The sequence below is a fragment of the Caretta caretta genome, chromosome 10 (assembly GCF_965140235.1).
Source record: "Caretta caretta isolate rCarCar2 chromosome 10, rCarCar1.hap1, whole genome shotgun sequence".
In the NCBI taxonomy this organism is placed as follows: Eukaryota; Metazoa; Chordata; order Testudines; family Cheloniidae; genus Caretta; species Caretta caretta.
The window spans coordinates 20,478,586-20,502,769 of NC_134215.1; the positions used below are offsets into that span (position 1 = coordinate 20,478,586).

The 24,184-nt window shown below is 38.2% G+C and overlaps 1 protein-coding gene across 3 annotated transcripts in view; it reads right to left on the reverse strand.

Annotated features, from left to right (window-relative positions):
- The window catches only part of GSPT1 (G1 to S phase transition 1), a 38,979-nt gene that overhangs the window by 2,221 nt on the left and 12,574 nt on the right, over window positions 1–24,184 (reverse strand). For 2 of the 3 annotated variants that reach the window (XM_048866536.2, XM_075132755.1), the window contains exons 2-14: window positions 20,174–20,221; window positions 19,955–19,996; window positions 18,933–19,160; window positions 17,614–17,647; window positions 15,565–15,642; window positions 10,020–10,200; window positions 9,498–9,652; window positions 8,677–8,817; window positions 7,751–7,844; window positions 7,308–7,388; window positions 2,881–3,054; window positions 2,266–2,355; window positions 1,456–1,624 (exon numbers count right to left, since the gene is read on the reverse strand). In XM_048866536.2, coding sequence (XP_048722493.2) covers window positions 1,456–1,624; window positions 2,266–2,355; window positions 2,881–3,054; window positions 7,308–7,388; window positions 7,751–7,844; window positions 8,677–8,817; window positions 9,498–9,652; window positions 10,020–10,200; window positions 15,565–15,642; window positions 17,614–17,647; window positions 18,933–19,160; window positions 19,955–19,996; window positions 20,174–20,221 — 1,515 coding nt within the window. The remainder of the gene's footprint in view (window positions 1–1,455; window positions 1,625–2,265; window positions 2,356–2,880; window positions 3,055–7,307; window positions 7,389–7,750; window positions 7,845–8,676; window positions 8,818–9,497; window positions 9,653–10,019; window positions 10,201–15,564; window positions 15,643–17,613; window positions 17,648–18,932; window positions 19,161–19,954; window positions 19,997–20,173; window positions 20,222–24,184) is intronic. The other variant, XM_048866537.2, reaches the window with a different exon arrangement.

Below are 24,184 nucleotides of genomic sequence, written 5' to 3' on the forward strand. Positions count from 1 at the left end.
TCAAGTCGTAATATTTTGTCACCAAAAGGCATGTTTTGTCAGGTTAGTGAAAAGTTATTTGGGAATACCACCTTTTCCTTCTTGTTTGAATTTCAGCTAGCTGGAGTATCAGTTAGCTCCTGTACTCTGCTTTACCAGAAACACCTGCTTCAAGCTAAATGGATTTAAATAACGTAATCTTAAGTCATTTTTACTTGACGGCGAGGTCATGAGAAACTTTTTGTGCAGGTATTCAATACCCAGTTATTGGCACAGAAAAACTGGGGCTGGGGAAAAGGGAACTACTTTTCAGTGTCTGAGTCCAGCAAAGTTTGCAGAATATTATTAGGGCTTCAAGTGCTTAAAAAAATTGATCACACTTAACAAAATTAATTGTGATTAATCACACTATTAAACAATAATAGAATACTATTTATATAAAGGCAGCACAAATGGAAGGAGGAGACACAGCTTAGTAGAGAGACAGACAAACAGAGTGTGTGTGTGACAGATATGCATTGCCCCTTTTAGTACGCTGACCCCACTCTAAGTACACTACCTTTTTAAGTAGAAGAGCAAGTTGAGACAGCAGCTGTTGCCAGCAAGCTCCCTCCATCCTGAGCCCTGTCATGTCCCCCACCCTGCTCTGTGGAGATCAGGTAAAGGAACGGAGGGGTAGGGGACACCCTGACATTAGCGCCCCGCCTTCCCCTCCAGCAAGCAGGAGGCTCCTGGGAGCAGCTCTAAGGCAGAGGGCAGGAGCAGCACACGGCCTGGGCAGCTGGGGGAGGGGATGGACAGCTGAACTACCCAGCAATTGAGAGGCTACTGGGCAGCTGCCGCACGGGGAATTTAGGGGGCTGCCGGTCCACCCTGATTCCAAGCCCCCACCACCTAGCTCCAACGGGCTACTCTTCCTGCAAGCATTGGACAAAGCAGGCAGCTACCAAACATTATAAGGGAGCATTGTGAAACTTTAAACAAGCATGTTCTCTAAATGATCAGCAACGAAACAACATTAACCAGGACGACGTTAAATGAGAGTTACTGTATCTTTAGTATGCAATACCTGTGAATGCATTTCTACTATTAGCAGCAGCCCTGTTGTCTCCTCTCTATATACTGTACAATGGCATATCTGTTGTACAGCAGGAAGAATAAGGAACATTCTTCAACATCCGATGAAGTGAGCTGTAGCTCACGAAAGCTTATGCTCAAATAAACTGGTTAGTCTCTAAGGTGCCACAAGTACTCCTTTTCTTTTTGCGAATACAGACTAACACGGCTGTTACTCTGAAACCATTCTTCTACAGAGAATTTTCTACTAAGTACTGCAGTTAGAAAAGGGACAGCTAGTATTTCCATTTCCAGTTTCTCATTTCAGTATTTTCAGCATTTGAGATTTCTTATTCTAAGAGTAATAAAATGGTGTATATATACAGAAGCAAACTTTAATAGTTGCACAAGTACTCTTACCCTCATCTCTTAAGGTAAAACGACCCATCTGAGGGAACTCTTTGAATGTCTCAAGGCAGATGGTTCCTGCTGTCCTTAAACGGGCAATGCATACTTGATCTTGTTTCACAAAACGCGGTCGTGTCTTACTTTTTTCTCCTGATTTTTTGTCTACCAAGCAGATTAAGGCCTGTACAAGAATGAGAGGTGTTAGCAAAACACAGTATCATTGACAATTATATTTTCCCCTCAGAAATAAAGCCTCAGTATTCCCCAAGCCTCTTTAAAAGTACTGTCCACTTGAAATTGAGTCAATTTTGAAAAGGTAACAGTGGTTTGTTTACCTAACACTTGCTTATGAAACACTCACCCCCACCAACTTCTGTCATTTTATAATAATTTTTTTCTGCAAATACCCCTCTCCCTTGTTACTGCAGGAAAAGCTACACAAATTGACTATACTTGGAATACAGTGAAACTTACATATAAAATGCTGTCAAATGCACAAGTAAACAAATTGAAAAAGGGAGAAATATCTCCCCCCCCTTTTTTTTTTGGATAGTTTTAGGAAGATATTCAGACAAAAAAAAGTGTGACAGTGGACCATATCCTTTTATGATATCAAGTTTGAACGAACAGTAGCATTCAGGACTCCCAAAGCGTTCAGAAGATTTATACATGATGCTTATTATTTGCTGTGTTGTGTTAATGCACCAGGGTCCAATCTGGATTGGAGACCTGTTGCACTATTTTCGGTACAAACAATTGAAAAAAAAGTTCCTGCTCTGAAGAGCATGCTGTCTTTAAGTTAAAGCATTAATATAAACTCACTGTTATCTCGACTTCTTCAATACAGGTATGAATGTGCAGCACTGCATTATAACCAGGGCAGATGATGGATTTGTGCTCAATTATCACTATCTATAAAGTAATATAAGAAGTTATATTAAACTGCATTCCTCACATATTATATTCTAAAGAGGCACAGACTAACCAGTTAAGGGCTAGCTATCACACATTTTTATCTAGAACTTCACATACATGGCATGTCATGTCACTGAATAAAACTTTTCAGAAGCAAACAGCCAACCCCTCACGCTTGTTAGGGGACTGGAAAAATGACTGAATGTCTTATAATACAGAAGTATGCTTACTGAAAAATAACTGATCTATAAGTAGGAAAATAGAATTTTGCTTTAAGATTAGTGATTTCTGAAACTTCAATTAGAATATTCACGTTCGGAGTACATTTGTTCAATTCACTCATGACTTTTTTTAAGCAATGATTTTAAATCTTGGATTAAGATTTATGAAATCACACAGTGGTTTTACAGTAGCTGTGAAATTTCTAACTAAATTTCAAATGGTATAGCCTTGTTTAGAGTCATTCACCATCATTAGATACAAGAACCAAGGAATTACAGAACTATATTTCAGCTAGTGTACCTGGGCATCAAATGTGCGTCCAGAATGACAAAGGTTATTAGGGTCACAGAGTATAAATCCCGGAAGGATCTCCTCCTCTTCAATTCCTTTCAGTCTAATCTTTAGGTTTTCACCTGGGGCTACAGAATCAGTTTCTACATCATCAGAAAGGATTCCAAGAACTTCCACGTTGTGCTTAAAGAAAGCAAGATTTGGGTTTTCTAATATATGAAATGTTTTACTTAACGCATGTCACAAAAAAAATATCACTAACACAAAAATGTATATTAGACCTATACAGTTTGTCAGCTACATCTCTGCTTCTTCAGTTTAAATATGTTGCACTAGGTATATTATTATTAGGGCTATCAATTAATCACAGTTAACTCACACGATTAACTCTAAAAAATTAAATCATGATTAAAAAAATTAATAGCGATTAATCACAGTTTTAATCGCACTGTTAAACAATAGAATACCAATTGAAATTTATTAGATGTTTGTGGATGTTTTTCTACATTTTCAAATATATTGATTTCAATTACAACACAAAATACAAGTGTACAGTACTCTATTTTGCTACAAATATTTGCACTATAAAAACAACAGTATTTTTCAATTCACCTCATACAAGTACTGTAGTGCAATCTCTATCATGAAAATGCAACTTACAAATGTAAATTATTTTTGTTAAATTACTGCACTCAAAAAACAAAACAATGCAAAATTTCAGAGCCTACAAGTCCACTCAGTGCTATTTCTCATTCAGGCAATTGCTATAACAAACAAGTTAGTTGACATTTACGGGAAATAATGCTGCCAACTTCTTATTTACAACGTCACCAGAAAGCGAGAAGAGGCATTTGCCTGGCACTTTTGTAGCCAGCATTGCAAGGTATCTACGTGCCGTGATATTCTAAACATTCATATGCCACTTCATGCTTCAAGCCACCATTCCAGAGGACATGCTTCCATGCTGATGATGCTCATTTAAAAAATAATACATTTGTGACTGAACTGGGAGAATTGTATGTCTCCGGCTCTATTTTACTCCCATTCTGCCATATATTTCATGTTATAGTAGTCTCTGACGATGACTCAGTACATGTTCATTTTAAGAACACTTTCGCTGCAGATTTGATAAAACATGAAGAAGGTACAATTTGAGATTTCTAACGATAGTTACAGCACTCGACCCAGGATTTAAGAATCTGAAGTGCCTTCCAAAATCTGATCGGGATGGGGTGTGCAGCATGCTTCCAGAAGCCTTAAAAGAGTAACACTCCAATGCAGAAACAATAGAACCCGAATAACCAAAAAAGAAAATCAACTTTCTGCTGGTGGCATTTGACTCAGATGATGAAAATGAATATGCATCAGTCTGCACTGCTTTGGATTGTTATCGAGCAGAATCTGTCATCAGCATGGGCGCATGTCCTCTGGAATGTTGGTTGAAGCACGAATGGACATATGAATCTTTAGTGCATCTGGCATTTAAATATCTCGCGACACAAGATACAACAGTGCCATACAAACCCTGTTCTCACTTTCAGGTGACATTGTGAACAAGAAGCAGGCAGCATTATCTCCTGCAAATATAAACAAATTTATTTGAGCGACTGGCTGAACAAGAAGTAGGACTGTGAGGACTTGTAGGCTCTAAAGTTTTAAAACAAATTTTATTTTTGAATGCAGTTATTTTTTTCTACATAATTTTACATTTTCAAATAGATTGCACCACAGTACTTGTAAGAGGTGAATTGAAAAATACTATTTCTTTTGTTTTTTTACAGTGCAAATATTCGTAATAAAATAAATATAAATGAGCACTGTATACTTCATATTCTGTTATAATTGAAATAAATATATTTGAAAATGTGGAAAATATCCAAAAATTGTTAAACAAGAATAGAATACCATTTATTTAAATATGTGATTAACCGTGTGCTTAAACATTAATTTTTTTAATTGCTTGACAGCCCTAGTTATAAACTTCACAATTTTATGAAAAACTTGAGCACAGAAGGAAATTTCCTGGTATCACTCAGTTATTAAAATATAATCTAGCACTTTTTCTGTCCAAAATTCCAATTTATACAACATTGTGATACAGTGTATTTTAAATGTTAGTCTAGAGCAAGTTTCAAAAGGCTTCCATTATAGCAAAAGGCACATACATTTATGGAGAAGATCATACGCAAGAGATAAGTCTCATTCACTTTGGGGAGTGTATACTGTGGTGTTCTAAATATGTATTATATATCATATTAGAACCAGAACTAATCCAAGTGTCCACAACAGTCAAGTTTTAAATTTCTCGAGAGCTTTATATTCAAAAGATGAAAAGCTAGTATGTGCCAAGGTAACATTTTCTAAAACATTTTCAGCACTCTGATAAAATGAATCATACATCAGAATAAATGAGTGCAGTGAATTTGTTTGCAGATCATAGAAGAAGATTCTGTAGAGCTTCCTAAGCAGATTAATATAAAATCAGGATGCAGGTTTATGAATACTCTCAATCAAAACATCATATAATCTAATTTATAGACATCCCTTTATATCATAGCCTGTCCTTTGGTCTCATGCCTTCACTCACCAGTAAGGACCAGTGGGGAAGAATTAGATTAATCTGAAAAGGAGTAAGTGAAAAGAATAAAAGGATTCATCCTACCCGCCAAAGAGTAAAAGGTTTACCGCTGTTCACTTTTGTAAGGTATTAGCTCACTACTGCCATGAACAGAAGTGCACATCATCTGAAGTGTAAAAGGACTTATTGAAATATACAAATTTTATGTTTATGGTAACCTGCTAAAGGCATTTGCAACTTCTCAACCTCTCCCTACTAAATTCTCCTACAGAGTTACATGGGTGTCTATTATTAGTAGTTGTGTCAAACAGTTTTGTCATGAAAAGGAAATAGCTACTTAAAGTACCTTAAGCCAAAAGGTACAAGCTCATCTGAGAATTACATCTCAAATTAGTTCTTTAAATTGTTGAGTCTTCTCCCTCCTTTCTCCTGGGGGAAAAATTGCTCAAGTTCCACAGAAGGCGTATTTTAAAACATTCTTTTCTAAACCACTTGCAAATAAGAAATACCAGGTACAAGAGTCCAGAGAAGCACTCAATATTCACCAAAATAGGCAAATTAAGTTTTAACAAGAAAAATATTCTGTTACTAATGCATTTGACCCTTATGGAACTTCCCTACATGTTGATAAACTTGTCTTTTACTCAAATTTCAGGAGCAATTATTTTGTTCAGTGCTGTGATGATTCATTTCTTTAGTCACCTAGACCAGTAGAACAAATGCTGGTAATTTGAGCCCTAATATTGATCTAACTTGCTCTCCATGCCCTAAATTAAGGTGGACTGGACATCAAATAGAGTAGGGGTTACTATGCAAGATAACTTTTGGAGACAGTGTCTGAAAATTTCTTTTCATCTTGGAATCTTAATTCAAGTGTAAACAGACTGTCAAAAACAAATATGATGCAATCTTCACGACCTTTGGAATTAGATTACAGAATCTACTTTTAACCACACTATTCACCTAGATGGTAGCAACACAAAGCCAGCTCCTTTGTACTGTCAATTTTTAAATCTTTAATGCAAAAACATGCCCCATACTGTTAACTTGCAGCTGCTAATTTTCCAGAAGAGATGACATGGAAATCAGTCTAAGCATCAATGCATTTTGCATAAAGAAATTTCAGTTTCTAGTGTACAAGAGATTCATCTTATGTTCTGGCATGAATGCTTAGACACCCTTCATTTTCACTGACAGTCTGTTGGAACAGAAGTGGTAAAGGAATTCTCAACCTAAGCCAATAAAAATAACAGTAGTTCTCTCAGAGCATATACCTCAGCTTATATCCTTAGAATATGTTTCATTCTCACTTGAAAATGGATACAGTGTGTGAGGAAGGCGGTGACTAACTCCCAGCAGAAAAAGGATTCAACTAGGCAAAGATACTTATTGCAAAACAAACTAAAGCTCGAATAAGCCAGGCTGATTTGATGACCCAAGAGTTACTGGAGCTTAGTGATGAAGTACAATTCTACTTCTGAATGCTTAGGAAATCAAAGATATACTCAACATCCAGAAAAAAAGTTAACTGCTAAACTCAGATATTAAGCATTGATGTTTCCCCCCATAAATTTTACAAGTTTCCACCAAACACTTGTCAGGGATGGTCTAGATAATACTTAGTCCTGCCAGGAGTGCAGGGGACTGGACTTGATGGCCTCTTGGGGTCCCTTCCAGTCCTATAATTTTAGGATTTTAAAACATTGAATATTTTCAGAGGCAGTTATATAAAGCTGAATCCTGTTTGACACAGTGCCATATACGGAAGCGCTTAGTTCTGATCAAATTACTTACTGTAAACCAAGTTGATTATAGCCTTAGAAACTTCTTAAATACGGAAGGTGAAAACTTGCCATACCTTGTTTGGCATCATCACAAGTTGCTGTCCTTTGCAAATAGAGCCTGATTCCAGCTTTCCCAGGACCACAGTGCCCATATCCTTTGTAAAAAACAAACACTATTTAAAAGCTTATTTTTCTTAAAATACTGCTCTACTTTACTGTTTAATCATAAATGTAGTCAATGCAGATGTAGCCAGTGAAAACGTTGCACTATTGCATCTAAGTTACTATTTTCCAATGAGAAAAGCATCTAAAGCATGAAAGGGTCAGCATTAGAACGTATTTAAAAGCAAATGTCACCCTTTTCAGTCAATCCAGCAGATCAAAAGGTAAATGACACCAGGCCCACCACATTTAAAACAGAACTACAGGAATCCTTTAAAAATAAAGTCAGAGTGGACTACATGGGCCATCCATTTGAAGGTAACAACTAATTTCAAATCCTAGTTTCGTTTTGTACCTTATATTTATCCACAATTGGCAGCCTGATTGGTCCATCAACTGAACGGTTGAAGTTTGGCAAATTATCCAGATATGGAATAAATGGTAATCCACTAAAAGAGTAAAAATATTTATTTAAATAAACATTTCACTTTGGCTAAACTTTAAACTAACTGTATGGCTTATTCATTATAAGTCAAGTAAAGGATTTCAGCCAAACACAGCAGAGGGAAAGAACTTTAACCTCTAAACAATGAAATCCTTAACACCGCTAACTTGTGTATGTTAACATAGATCAACCGTGGTGATGCAAAGTGGTTATACTGCTTACATTCACACCATTTAATTTTAAAACCACATTACAAGCATTTTTTAGAACAGTTCATTAGTCCATTGAGACTCTTGCTAGATAGATATGCTAAATCTGTTCCAGGAGTGTGAACAGAATAGGCTAGTTTTCATTAACATGGTTTAATTGCCTTGAGCCATATCAGCAAACATAGCATTAAATGACTATGAGCTGTGTCCACAATCTTATTAGGGGTCTACACAGACTATTCACATCAAACTGTTTTTCACCCTGGCCCCACACACCCAGTGTGAAATGACTGGAAAATTCAAGTGGCAGTACAGCACTTTCAAGATCTCACAAGGCAAGGAAAATACACTGTTATGGTCTGTGGTAACCTTTAACTCAACATACAACAGAAATAGTGCTTTGGTAGCAAATTCTCTTCAACAGTGCCCAAATGCTTCTGCTTTACTTCTTGGTCATATTGTTTTCTATTTCCTTTGCAATGAGAGTATTCCCTCACGTATATGTTAGTCAATCATATTGGTTCGGACTGCAAGTTACAAACCTATACTTCCACCTAGCTTTACTGTATTACTGCCTATTAATGAACTATTACTATTTCCCCAACATGTTAACACTAAGTTACTTACATATACCAAGGACAGAAATCAGATTGCTCTTTAAGGTTTGCTCCAGTCAGTCCCGAGCAGGGCATAAAATGAATATCTTTTTTGGGATTGAAGCCAACTTTCTTCAAAAATGGCACCAGCTTCTCTTTACATTCTTCATATCTATTAAAAATTGACATGCATCTCAATCATGTTGAATTAAGAAATTCCAGTAAAGTTCTATTTTTCTATTTGAAATCTAATATTACAATAAAAATTAAAAAGAAACCTTGCTGATTAGATCAATATTCTGGATTTGATCAAGTTTTCTGGAAGTGACTTGCCAATCAATTTGCCACATGCAGCTACTTTAGCAATGTGTGCTTACTGCCCCCACCCCCAACAAGCTGAGGGAATAAGAAAGAAAGTTTACTATAAATGTGCTGAATGCCCTCTTAGCTTAGTTCCTGGAGTTATTCAAATTATTGTTGAAGTAGATGAAAGTCTGGCAAACTGACTTAACTCTCTCTCTCGTATATAATTTTTTTTTTTTGGGGAGGGGGGGCTCTCCAAGTTTCAAGGCATTTAAAGTTTTCGTAACTCTCAACTGATATTAGAGGCTTGTGGCTTTGTTAGACATACATGCACAACAAACAGTTAAAATACATAATTATCTACTTTGCCAGTGGATGCTCTGCAGATTATGCCTGTATTCTCAGGCCCACCATCCTTCCAGTCAAGTATCAAAGGAGGCTTTGGCAAAAAAACAGCCCTAGCTGGAAATTACTGTAGCTTGTAGTTCAGCTATAGTTAATTACATGAAAATACTGAAAAAATAATTTTTACTTCATAGAAACACTCACCTTTCATTACTCCAGTTTACAGTTGGATCATCCATTTTATTAATAAGAACTATTAAATGTTTTACACCTGCTGTTTTTGCTAACATGGCATGTTCTCTTGTTTGTCCCCCTTTTTCAAATCCAGTTTCAAACTCTCCTTTTCTTGCAGAAATAACCTAAATTTTAAAAAAGTGTTAAATATTAAAAAAGAAACAACCCAACAACTTAAGAATTCAAATTATTCTCACTTATTCTGCAATTAAATCAAAAAGGACAATGCATGGTTTACAGCCTTACGTTCAATAAACCCTAAACACACAAACATATCAGTCTAACTCAAAACCATTTAACAGTACTGAAATTAGAAGCTGAGTAACAGTGTACCTATCAGAACTAAATTACATACAAATATTACTAGATTGCTACATTAAGATTTGAAAATTTCAGAGACCACAACTGACCAGATATTTTTATATATGTAATTCTGATCTAGCTATTTGTAGTAATACCATTAAGTGTAGATGTCCAATTTGTTTTTCTTACCAAAACAGCCAGATCAGCTTGAGAAGCCCCGCCAATCATATTTGGAACAAAGCTCTTATGCCCTGGGGCATCTAGGATTGTGAAGTGTTTCTTCTCTGTTTCAAAATAGGCACGGCCCACTTCTACTGTTTTACCTTTGTCTCGTTCTTCTTGATTTGTGTCTAAGGCCCAAGACAGGTACCTGCAAAAATACATTATTCTAGTTCTGCATTAAAATTTACTACACTAATATTTTGGTTTTCTTTAAAACATTGTTTATGAAAAACAAACAGTCTTTAACTGCCTCAACAACACTGACAACTTTTAGCATTTCTAAGATCGAGGCATATAGATGTAGATTTTGCACAGACAGGACACCCTTGTAGTGCTAAATCATTACTACTACAACATATAGCATTAAACTAATTATACTTCTGTGATGGCTAAGAAGATACCTGTTATTCCAAATCCTTACTTTCATGCCTTAATTCCCTGAAGTTATGTTTTGAGCACATACATACAATTCATGCTTCTCCTCAGCTTAGAGATAAATTGCTATCCGAAGGAACTCCAACAGATTAATGGTCAACTTTATAATGGAAAAAGTTTCAATGCTTTCTTCCTTTTATGCACAGATAACAAAACTGGTTTTCACCTGGCACATACAATCCTTCCTAGAGAATGTATGCTTTGTTAAGTTTAAAAAAAAAAAAAAAAGTTAAGTTATGAAATAAATATGACCTTAAAAATGGCATCAAAAAATTACAGGAAGTTTGAGGTTTCTAGTGCCTAGGATTTCAATTTTTGCCCACTCAAGAGTACTCACTGCTCTTAGGCGCAATTTTGTACACTCTTTCATATACATGCTCTTCTAGGCATTCAAATGCGATTGCCAGTGCAGAGTCAAATAAATATACCTTTGCTTCAACTTTCTTTCATATTCACCACGCACTCCACTTCCAAGTCCCCAAAACTGTTGTCACAATATCAGAACAGATTTCACATGACTGGAAGTTCAGTTATTCTTCCCAATGCCTCAATTAATATCTTAATCCTTTAATGCTAACACCAGGTTGGTATACAATATTCCATGTGACAAACAAGGACAGAGTTAAAATTGGTATGACGACTGTAATTCTCTATTTTCTAACTTATGCATAAAAATCATCATAATTTCATATTTATTTATTTATTGGTAAAGAATGGAAGTGTGTGTTGACCCAAACTTGGTGATGCAATTATAAAGTCCTTGTTTCAACAAGGAATCTTATAGTTTCAAATAAATGTTTATTTGACAAAGGTAAATGAAGAAAACACTACTCCAATCTATTGTTCATGTTGTGTCAAAGATTTGAGCTGTAGAGACAGTTGTTTCTTCAATAATGTTTTAATAGTCCCTATTTACTACCTGTATTATAAGTGAGTAGAACCTTGTCCTGGATATAAGGCAGAGCTGATGCCCTCTAGGAAGAACAAAAACTATGACACACACACACACACACCCCCGCTAAAAAGACAGGTTTTGAGAGACCCAAACCTGAGATGATCTGTTCACCCCCAGTAATTGGTGTGCTACAGCATGTAGCAGGAATTGCTAGGATCTCCTACTATACCCCTTTCAATAAACAAATGTTAAGTTATTTTCTTGACAGAAAGAAGAGATATTCTTTGCCATCTGAAAAGAACATTTCACGATCTCCCAAGGAGGCATACTACAGGAAGCCAGATCTTGCTTCTGAATCAGTTTTCTAGATCTCAAAGATGAGCATGTAGACATGGATTCAAGCTTTTTTGGGGGAGGGAGTGAAGAAGGGATGGGGAAAAGACAGGTAATTATCTGTATTGTAGCGGTTTGAGATTTGTGTGCAGACATGTACTCTGCTCCAGCTTTAGTGTGCCAGGCATGCACAACCTGAGTAGAACACACATATCTGCACCCACATCTCGAAGAACAGCAGTTACAATACAAGTAAACTTTTTTCTTCAAGTGGTAGCAGATGTATATTCCACTCAGGTGACTCACAAGCAGTTTCAGTAGGCAGTGAACAATGACTGCAGAACTTCTGTCCCAAAGTTTGCATCTGACCTAGATGATGTTGTGATAGCATAATGTTTGGTAAAAGTATGCATGGAAGACCATTTAGCATCCCTACAAATGTCCAATATTGAAGCATGACTGAGGAATGAGATCAATGTCACCTGGGCTCTCATCGAATGAGCCTGTAATGTCTGTGGGGTGTAGTCTGAGCTACTCCAAAAACCATGATCTGGAAATCTGCATTGAGATCGGCTGACTTTTCATCCAATCCGCATACTAGACAAAAAAAATATTTGAGCTGGTGAATTAAATGGTTTAGTGCTTTCCAGATGGATGTGTAGTGGTGCTTGGCATTCTAACATGTAGAGGTACTACTCATCTACATTTGAGTGTGGCTTAGGAAAGTATATAGTCAAGTAAATAACCTGATTAAGGTGAAACTATGAAATCACCCTAGACAAAAGCTTTGGATGTGGTTTTAAGGATACAGTCTTTGAAAAACTGACTAAAAAGAGGTTTGTAATTTCCTGATTTCTTGCAGATGTTATAACCACAAGAATGTCTCCCATCTCCCAAAAGATAGCCTACGAGTAGGTTGTTATCAGCTCGAATGGAGGAACCATGAGGGTGGCCAGCACAGCATTCGAGTCCCACAATAGGTTCATTTCCTTCATAGGAGGAAACAGGGAGACTATACCTTTCAGAAATCTCACTGCCATGGAGGAAGTGTAAAGGGTAATCCAAAATGTCCTGAACATGAGCCAACATGGGCTGAATTTCCTTAGATATCAACCAAACGGAAAAATGCATCCACTTAACAAAAGAAGTAGTTCTAATAGATGGTTTTCTACTATTAATTAGGATCCTCTGAATTGCTTCCGAGAATTACCTTTCTTTCTCCTCTCGCCATGTACCAGCCATGTTGTGAGGTGTAGATTACTTAGTCCTGAATGAACAACCTGGCCATGGTACTGAAGCAGGTCAGAAGGAGGGGAAGAGATCTGGGTGGTCGAACAGACAAATTGAGAAAGCACATTGTCTTGGCCAAGCCAGCACACTAAGTATCAATTGGTCCAACTTCAGTTTGAGGATAATCTGAAAGGGGTATGGAGAAAGGCATACATCAGGTGCACTCCCTAGTACAGATGGAAGGCATTGGTTAGAGATCTTGCACTAAGTCCCCTCGGGAACCAAACTGACGGCTCTTCTTTTTGTCCTTTGTTGCACCTAGTTGATGAATGGGATTCCCCATTCCTTGAAAATAGCCTCACCATGCTGCTTTTTAGAGATCACTCATGATTGTTGGAGAAAGTCCTGCTGAGATGGTCAGCCAACTGGTTTTGAGAGCCTAGTAAGTGTGCTACCGTGGGTATGTCGTCTTCCTTGATGCAGAAATGCCAAAAATTTATTGCTTCCTGACAAAGTTGGTTGGAGTAGGCACCTCTCTACTTGTTCACATAACACACTGCAGTGGTATTGTTGGTGAGTATGTGAACCATTGCTTCCCTCATCTGATCCTGAAAGGCAATGTAAATGACTTGAAACTCCACTACTTCGATATGACATGATGCTTCCTGCCCTGACCACGAACTCTGAACCTTTAACATTCCTAGATGTGCGTCCACAATATGTGGGGGACCATCAGTGACTACAGTTCTGGTTGGCAGAGGATGGGCAAAAGGAATAATACCCTGGTACACATTGTTCTTATTTTTCCTACCACTGTAGTGTCCAGTATCTCTGGAGGCCCTCAGACAAGCCTGTCCTATGACTCGCAGCTCACCACAGACCTACTTCAACCAGGACTGAAGAGGATGAAGACAACTTCACGTGTTGAATCATGTAAGTAACTTCAGGCATACACTGACCAGGGTCAGATGAGATTGGAGACCAGACAACAAACTGAACTGTTTGCAAACACACATGTGGGAGAAAAGCCCTCAAATTCATCGTCTAGTAGGCCCCACAGAACTCGATTTCTGAGTTGGAGTCAAAGTCAACCCCAATCAATTGAAGAAGTCCAGTGTGAACGGAGGACTTGTTCCTCAGAAATGCCTTTCACTAGCCAATTGTCTAGGAACAGAAAGATATGAATTCCCCTCCTTCTCAGATAGGCTGCTGTTACCATTGTCATTCATTTGGTAAAGATGCACAAGGCTGACGATGGGCCAGAGGTGAGAACTGTGTACTGATAAAGTTGACTGGCGACAAGAAATCTCATAAATTGCCTGTGGCCTGGGAAAATTGCTAAATGGAAATAGGTGTCCTGAAGACTGAGAACAAATCCATCATTGTGATTCAATGGGGGGGGGGGGGGAGAGTAGCCAGGATAAACATGCAGAATCTCAAACTTGAATTGTTGAGATCGCAGAGACTAAGGATAGGTCTCACCCCTTCCTTGGACTTGGGGATCAGGAAATACCGAGAGTAGAATACTTTTTTCAGATGAAAAGAAGGAACACCTCCTCTATAACTTCCAGAGCACACAGTCTGGACCTGCTGAAGAAGCAGTTACACATGAGAGGGGTCCCTCAAAAGGAATGGGGAAAAGGCCTGATGTATAGTAAAGCTGAAGACATACCTCTCAATTTTCAAGCCTTTTAATGTGTGGCAAGTCACTGAAACATTTGACCACAGACAAAATCTGTGTTTCGCATTTCAGTCGCACATCATGCCATATTTTAAGTTTAAAACTTGTTTTTAAAATATGTTCCCTCACTTTATAACTCAAAGCATTTCTGAAACAGGATATGGATGAGGAAGAAGGTCTCTGCCCAGAATACTTAGGATTTTGTTGGAGGGGCCCTATGTGGTTTTATCATGGGATTCTAATGGAAAAGGTGGTCCCTGCATATGCTTACCTCAATACAATTAATTCATGCCACCTTCTATCTCTCTATCGTGTCCAAATACAATTAATTCAGGTCAAAATCTACCTCTCTGCATTACTTCATATCTGTTCCCTCTAATGAGGTCCACTTCTGCTGCACGCCTCTCCATCCCCTCCAAGAAGCAGGAGATGCTTCTGAGAGGGTACACAGCCACCCAGGAATTGTTGGTGGAGGAAGGAGGCTGCAAGGTGGCTCTTCACAGCCTGGGAGGCTAACAGTTCAGGGCCCTATTTCATTCACTCACCCCATTAGGCGAAGAGTTTTGTGATCCAGCCTGCTCCCTCCCTCCAGAGCTTTCCTCCCTCTGACTCCTCTTTCATACAGTACTTATAGGGAAAGGGCAGAAATATGCAAGAAGATCCCTTGCTGTCTGAGGATGGTTTCCTTCTTCCATCACTCCTACCAGTCAGCTGCTATTGTGCAGCACCACAAATTAAGGCAATATTCTGTACGATATGGAAGCAAAATCTGCTCCAGCATGGAATGCACTGCATAATGTAGCACACATCAAATCCCTGGCTGGAAAAATTCTGGAAAAAAACAAAAGGAACCAAATACTACAAGGAAAACTTCAAAACAGTCTCCTCTCAGGAGCTAAAAAAGGATGCCATGTTATAGTCTTAGGTAAGATTCATACCAGGTTTCTCTGTTTTTCTCTTTAGCTTCTCTTTCATATTTCTCAAGTGTTCTTTTGTCAACCATTCCTGTTAAGTACCTAGGGCGTGAGGAAGGGAAAAAAGAAAAAAAGAAAAAAAGACATTTTACATTTAGTACATGGCAACTAAATTTCTATTCAAATGGAGTATATCAGCAGTTCTCAAAGTGTGGCTCGGGACCCCAAAATGGGTCATGACCCCCTTTTAATGGGGTCACCAGGGCTGGCGTTAGACTTGCTAGGACCCAGGTCCGAAGCCAAAGCCCGAGCTCCACTGCCTGGAGATGAAGCTGCAGCCTGAGGGCTTCAGGCCTGGGTGGTGGGGCACAGGTTACAGGCCCCCCTGCCTCGGGTGGCGGGGCTCGAGCAGGCTCATGCTTTGGTCCCCCCGCTCCTGGCATCATGTAGTAATTTTTGTTGTCAGAAGGAGGTCGTGGTGCAATGAAGTTTGAGAACCCCTGCAGTATATGATCTGATTACTCTGTAGATCTGAGGTATGGTCTGAAAACGGTAACAATGGAATTTCTGCTCTCAGAAGAGCAACTCCATAATTCAAAAAGTAAGGCATGACTATCTGTTAAGAAAGTAAAGGGCAAACAAGGCATAAGCCTACCTACTATATGAGCTCCACAGTTTAAAAGGTAAACAAATGACATTCTTAAAATAAAAAAATAGAAGGCTGTATATTACATTTTCAAATGCTTCAATTTAATAAATTTTAAAAGGGTACAAAATCTAATATATTCGTTTCACAGACATGACCACCCAAGGAGTGGTCTTCATTTAGAATGTCTTTTAATCAAGCAAGTACTATTTTTCAGGACTGTTTTAAAACAAGTGTTTAAAGGAAAATATACACATACACAGAGACATCCATAGTTAGAATAGAACAGTTACAGAAGATTGGATTAGTCAAAACTTCCAATTTATTTGTTAAATCTTAAAACAAATAAATGTTAGAGACAATAAAACCACGTACAAGAGAGACAAAATATAAAAGGAGAAAAGGAGAAGAGGTATCAGCAACTAAAAGCATTATATTCTAAACCAAACCAGATCATAAGTAACTGAGTCACTGCCCATAGAACTACAAAAGGGTAATCGAAATCAGAAACCTTGGCATATAAGTTTACATAAAAGAAAAATGCTAACAGTTAGGTGAAGGCTAAAGATCAATACCTTTGACCAGCGCCTTCTTAAATTGGCAAGGAAAGGAAAATTGCATTTTTCCATAGATCTTGCATATTAAAAGCCTAGAGATCTATATTAGACACTCTTTGTAGAATACTAACATATCAGTTATGTTGCTTTTCCTTAAAGCTTCAGTCCGATCTTTTAATGGTAAGAATGGGTCTGTTTAGTTTAGAAAGGAAACTAGTAAGTGGGGAAATTATAGCAGCATTCAGAATAATTAATGGCTGAGAGAAGGTAGAGACCCTATTTACTTTTTCTCATAATAAAAAAGGGATATGCAACAAAATTTAAAAAGGCATACATTTTTTTAAAAAACTACAGAACTTATGGAACTAATTGACACAAAGTATAAACACAGAACTTTTAAAAATTAACACCTAAGTGGATAATGAGTGCTTCCAGTGACAGATTAAAATATACTCTTGTGGTTTAAGAGTGTGACATCGTGCGGCATAGTAAAAGCCAACTTCTAAAAGGCTGGCCTTATGAAAACACTTCTCCTATGGGAAAGTTATTCCAGATTTGTTCAGTACTTGTTTAATTTATATAAAGAAAACTGACAATTTATAATCTGGAATTATTTAAAATCAATATCTGGATTTCAATATATGAATAATGATAATATCAGATGCTGAGCATATTTAAATCAAAGACAATGACTTACTAAATTAATAGACCTGGAGTGGTATTTCATTAAACAAAAAACAGATTAAAAAAAAAAAAAACAGTCTATGGTCACTAAAACCAATCAATCATACTATTTATTTCCCATGTGTTATAATTCACAATATTAAAGACTAAAAGTTTAAAGAAATCTTATTTTTAAAAATTACGTACATTATTTGTCCTCCAATGGTTGATTTACCAGCATCTAACAAACATACAAAACAAAGATACTTTAAAGTCATTCCGTCTTAAGTATTAAAAAAAATAAAACATAAAAAAGAGAAAGTTAGGTCCATCAAACCCATTTCATGACAATATAGCATTGTTTTGTAGGACACGTTTTCTAGTAATTTGTCCTGTTTAGTTTGAAAATGTCTCAATGGAGTATCTACAACTTCTCTTGAAAGATTATTCCCCAATTTAAGATTTCATTGTCAGTACAATATATTCAGTCTGTATTTTTCCCATCATCCTTAATAATTATTTTCCATCTTTCATACTTTCATCTTTCACTTTTTTTGATTGTCTAAAAACACTTAGAGTGGGACAGTGGCATATAAGTGTTTCTCTCAATTTCTGGTCAACTCCTCCATTTCTGTTGCTTCTCTCTGAATTCTCCAATTTGTTAATAGCATTTTGGTTGTGTAGCACCAATATTTCAGGTATGGTTTTACCAGAAATGGATTAAAAGAAAACATTTTCCTGCAAAGGATTTTTTTGTTTTTTTGCAGGAGAGGTTTTTGGGTAGTCTTCACCTAACCTACCAAGCCAAGAAAAATGCCAAGCAGATCGTCATCTGAGGCCATAAGTATGGATATTATTTTGACCAAGAGAATACAGGTTTTCTATACCCTTTTCTTAGATGTTACTTCACTATTTAAAAAAAAAAAAGCATTATTAGAACAAGATGGTAGCATCACCTCAAAGCAGGATGCACACTTTCATTTCCCTAGAAGGGAGCAAGATTAATTTCTGGCAAGGAACAAGAGCCCAGAAATTGCTCTACATATACAGCACCTGCTATTCAGTGGGCGAGAGAGAGGCCATCCATGATCATTCTAAAGAATGTCATAAAATTGAACAGCAGCAGCATTTTTGTAAAAGAAAGAAAACGGTATTTCAGATATCAACTTTTATATTAAGTAGCATCAGAATATGATACTGAAAAAGCTATCAGTGATCATTCATCTATGATGGGGTTATTCATGCAACTTAATTATTCTAGGCAAGTAAAGCCTCTGCCCCAAGGATTCAAATCTTCAGCCAAAATTGTACATAATAGCCTAGTTTATTAGATTCCAAAGAAATATTACTAATATTTGTCGTTAACCTTATTTAAAAATTATTCTGCCAATTCTAGTAACCTGTTAACCTAGAAAGGGAGAGCGAAAGTCACAAATTTCAATTCATTAAAGGGCAGAATTATACAATAACTCATTGTGTTATCAGAAATCTCTCTCTTGTCCTGCGGTTGTTTATCTGCAACTTACCTACATGCCCAATGAATACTACATTTACATGTTCTTTTTTAGGAGCACCTGGTGGTGCTACTACAGATTTAGGTTTTGGTATTTCCTCCTCTTCCTCCATCATTTCCTGGGCACTCTCCTCAGTATGCCCTGCATCTCCTGACGCGCCACCTCCCAGCTCTGCTTCACATGTTTCTTCTTTGTGATCCCATGATTCTTCAGGGGACATTTCTGTCTCTCCATTTTCTACTAGAATGAAATGAAGTACATTCAAATAAATTATGAATGTAACTCAGAAAAGCTAGTCAATATTTTTACTCCAGCAATAACTAATTAATTTTTTTTTTTAAAGTCAAGATGCAACTTTTCTGCTCCTCAGATATTCAGTTTATGGATGTCCTACTATGCAAAGCAGGTACTCTCTGCTTCGTTTGAAATGGATATTACCACTAGCATTCAAGCAAGCTTGTCTGCTGACATCAGAAAATTATGACCCTCAGGGATTGAAGAGACTTCTACTTTAACAAAGCAGCATTTTTATGGGGAAAAAGAAAACCCAAACAGACTTAGAATAGCATAATGGTCAAGTACAGACTAATATTTGTACTGAAAATTGCACTGAAGACTACCACAATTTTAGCAGGAAAAGGGAACGCTGCATACAAATTCAGGAAAAATATGCCATCTTTACACTCAACACGTTATGACTTGTTTCGCTTACTCAAAAGGGAGCATGCCATGGCATGAAATATTGAGACTATTTTATAATTTGAAGAAGTGACTGTATTGAAGAAGGGAAGCGGAGAAAATGCAGCATATTCTTATTCGGTGTTCAAATAATCCCACTACACCTGCCACCACAAAATTTACTGCAGTGGCATTTTAGTGTCCCATTAAGTCTCTTTTCTGATTCAGGCACACAGCAGTGATACTGAGAGTTTTGTACCAACCAAACTGCGAAGGCCCAATTAAGGCAGCCTTCAATTTAGCTAACAATAAATCAACCCAAGTGATATTAGAAACTGTTAATGGCCATGTCTTACCAACAGGTTCTGAGACTTCCATACTAACAGCAACATTTGAACCTAAACAAAAAATTGAGGCATTATGTACATTTGCTTAATGTGAAGCCAGCAATATCAAACAAACAACTTTGGAATACCACCATGAACACTTTAATACTGCAATTACTAAAAATATCTATTTTTCTTAATTACATTTATTGGTGCTACAACAGATTTTCAAACATGAAAACCCAGTACCTTCACAAGATGTTGTTTGCTCCTCTTGAGAAGACTCTGCAGGTGTTCCTGAAACAAAAAAAGTGTTTTAGAACAAGAATCAGATGTTACTAATTTCAAGATTATCCCATAAAGACCAGAGTGCTATCAAATTTATCACGACAACAAATAAAGCCATATCTAATAAAAATACTCCCTCCTCCCTACAAGAGGGCACTAAATACAACCTTCTAGTATGAAAGAATTCTACTAAAGCTAGTATATTGTATTTTAAGAACTATGTCACATATGACAGTTTCAGGGGGAAGTCCCCCTATGCCCCCTGCATCTAAGATAGTGGTTCTCAAACTATTGTACTGGTGACCCCTTTCACATAGCAAGCCTCTTAGTGTGACCCCCTTATAAATTAAAAATGCTTGTTTATATATTTAACACCATTATAAATGCTGGAGGCAAAGTGGGGTTTGGGGTGGAGGCTGACAGCTTGCAACCCCCCATGTAATAACCTCACGACCCCCTGAGGGGTCCCGACCCCCAGTTTGAGAACCCCTGATCGGAGAGGCTCCAAAGCAAACGTAGGGGAAGCAATTGCTGTACATGCACATTTTACTTCACCATTCTTTTTGTGTATTCTAGCTATTTTAGATATTTGGGTGTTTAATACATTGAAATGTAACTTCACTATCTGCAATGAAGTAATCTTTGTTTGTGAGGTCTTTCTATTGTATAGAAAAGTTGTTCATCTTGTAGAATTTCTACAGTGCCCATCACCACAGTATCTGGATGTTTAATAGCTTCACTGCAAGATCAAATAGGAAATTGAAATGAGGTAGGGAACAAGTGAGCCCTTGTTTAAGCAAAGATCTGCCATAAATTACCAAACATGGTAAGAAATAAAAACAAGTGACTGGTAAATTTTTAAGCCTAATAAATTATAAGATCCTCCCTAATATCAAAGCTTCTCTCTAATGTTTTTTACATATTGAAGAGTTGAACCATTTGTAATTGGACCAGATTAAGCATAATGATTTATTGCATCCACACATGTTGAACTGGTTTAAGATATTTTCCTTAATATTCACTTTGGCATCTTAAGCCATTTTAGTTACAATACCCTCTATCCTATAAACCTCAGTACAGTTCCAAGAAGAAATATGTTCTGGAAGATTTCACATGGCCATCAGTGACCTGGAGTCAAGTTCAACCAAACATTTCTTGTATTGTTCCAACTGGTCTGCAGTAATGCAGTATATTGGGTCACGTTGAGTTGTAACTAATTACACCTACTCAAATAGCTCATTCCAACCAGTTACTAGGCCATTTGACTCTTTGGAACATTTTTATATGTGAGTACAAAGTGTTCTATAAGTGTTCTGGGGGATTTAATAAGTTTAATTTTTGGGTAAACCAGACTTCAATGGCCTCTGTGAAACGACATGAGCAACAGCATCTCCATCCACATTGTTCGTTTATGTTTGGCTAGTCCCTTACCAATCCCATATCCTTTACTTGGCTATGTTGTCACCTCCCCTCCCTCCATACTTAGCATACAGCCCAGTCTCCTGTACTACTTTAGTTATCTGAGCTATATTCACAAAAGACCTGAAAATTGAAAAATTTTCTCAAAGCATCACAGAGAGCAATGAAGAGAAACTGGACCCTCAGCCATGTGTTCATTGCAGGCCGTCATAGACTGGAGCAGTGCAGGAGAATCTGGCAGAATACTAGGACTACAAGACTTGCAGGAAGGGTAGGGACATGGGTCATGCTGGTGCTGGGAGGGCCTAACAGGGCTGGTAGGCTCCCTAATTGGCTCTGTGTGGCTCCCAGAAGCGGCCGGCATGTCCGTGCAGCCCCTAGGTGGAGGCGTGATCGGGGGGCTCTGTGCACTGCCCCCGCCCTGAGCACCTGCTCCACAGCTCCCATTGGCCAGGAACCACAGCCAATGGGAGCTGTGGGGGCGGTGCCTGTAGGTGGCTGCAGTGCGCAGAGGCGCCTGGCTGCACCTCCGCCTAGGAACATGTTGCTGCTTCCAGGGAACCCCCTAACCCCTCCCCCCCCCCGAGGTAAGCACCAACCAGAGCTCTCACCCCCTCCTGCACCCCAACTCCCTGTCTTAGCCCTGAGCCCCCTCCCACACCTAAACTCCTGCTGCTGGGGTGGGAGAGGTTCAATGGCCCAAGATTGTCCCAACAGCAGTCAGTGCGGCTGGCCCAGGGGCTGCCCAAGAGGCCCCCAGGCCAGTCACACTGGCCACTGCAGAAGTCCTGGAAAGTCACGGAATCCGTGACTTCCATGACAGACTCACAGCCTTAATTATAGTACAATTCATCTGAATTGAGAATCAGAGTATTTTTTATAAAAGCGGTTAAGACTCCCATTTTATAGATGGGAATCCAAGAAACAAAAATTGCCTTATTCACCCAACACTGAACAGTAAGTGGCATAGCTGGAACTAGACTCTAAGTCCAACTCCAAACCCCTTTTTCTAGATTACATCACTTCCCAAATTTCAGCTGGCAACTTAATAATGCATTCTCTGTAGTCAAGGCTGAAAAATCACTTCCATTACAATTTCATTTGCACAGGCTTGTGATTTTTCAAGACATTCACCTTTAGGACTGAAGTTTTCCACATGGTCTCTTGCCTGCAAATGAAAAATCTATCCAGTGTTTATTGTACTTTCACTTGCCTTGAAATAGAAACACTATGATAAGTAGATCAAAGAGGTTTGTTTGTTTTTCCTCTCTTATAAACCACATGCACAGCAGCACACATCATTTGAGCAAGTTGGTAATTGGACAGAACATTTTTCATAGAAAAAACACCAATTCATCTAAACCAAAATTGTTAGAGTGATACCCCAGAATCCCAATGGTTAGCCAATATCCCAATGGTTAGGGCACTAACTTGGGATGTGGAAGACCCAGATTTAAAGTCCCTTCTCTGTCACATCAAAGATGAGCACCCTATTGGTTATTCTGATGACCTATTACCATGAGGCTATTGGTTATTCTGGGGTGGGTGTCTAATTTTTTCCTGCAACAAATTCAGAAGGTCTCTCCTTTCATCAGTATGCAGAACAGGAACATGTTTGAAATCTCAAAGTTTTGCAGGATAGGAAAAGCCATTTTCTGTTCAGTTTCTCCCATCCTAGCACTGGATCAAAAGCAAGCTTGCTGAAGCTCTGCACTACGGTTTCTAAACCCATAAGCACAATGGATTTGAGGAGAACAAGAAGAAAGCGACTCCTCCACAGAGAATTGAGATATTGGAAATAGGAAGTAGCACACAAAGAAGTATGGAATGTGGGTTGACCTAGTAGGAGCAGCACGGCTGCTATTATGAACTTTTATTAAGGTAATGTGACAAAGTCAGATTTGACAGCTATAAGAGAGTGGTAGAAGGCCTTAAAATGATGAAGGCCTTTCCTCTCAGAGACACCTGAGTCAATTAAAGGCTAACAGTGACCTTTAAACACCCCACTTCTGTTGAGATACAGGGATGACGGATGAGAAACAAACTACAACAGGGTTAGTGGCAGAATGGAGAAAAGGCTTCTCTTGCAAGGAAGGCTGCTATCCTCCCTGTAGGGGAAATAGCAGGCAACCAGAAACCAGCATAAGGCAAAACCCCGGAGAGTGGGCAGGGTATCTCCTTTTGTGTGTTGAGAGTTTTTGTTTTGCTTAAGAGAGCTACTTGTGTCTACCCTGAGGCTCACCTTGTAAATATTGAAAAAATAAATCAGAGAGAAGAATTAAAAACTTCTCGAGTAAGACTGATTCACTCCAGGCCCCCACTGTCTGAGGGAGAAACGCTGAGGTGGCAAAGGACATACCTTGCCACAGTTGTATCAGTCAAATTAGATCTGAAAGTACCATATAATATGGCAACAGGAAAAGAGCTAGTGCTACTCTGAGCTGTATCCACAGAAGTATTTCACAGAGCTAGGTGGTGGATATATACATTCTAGCATGACTGCAGCTAGACAATCAGTTCTGGGCACCTCAGTACTAAGGAGAAGATGACAAA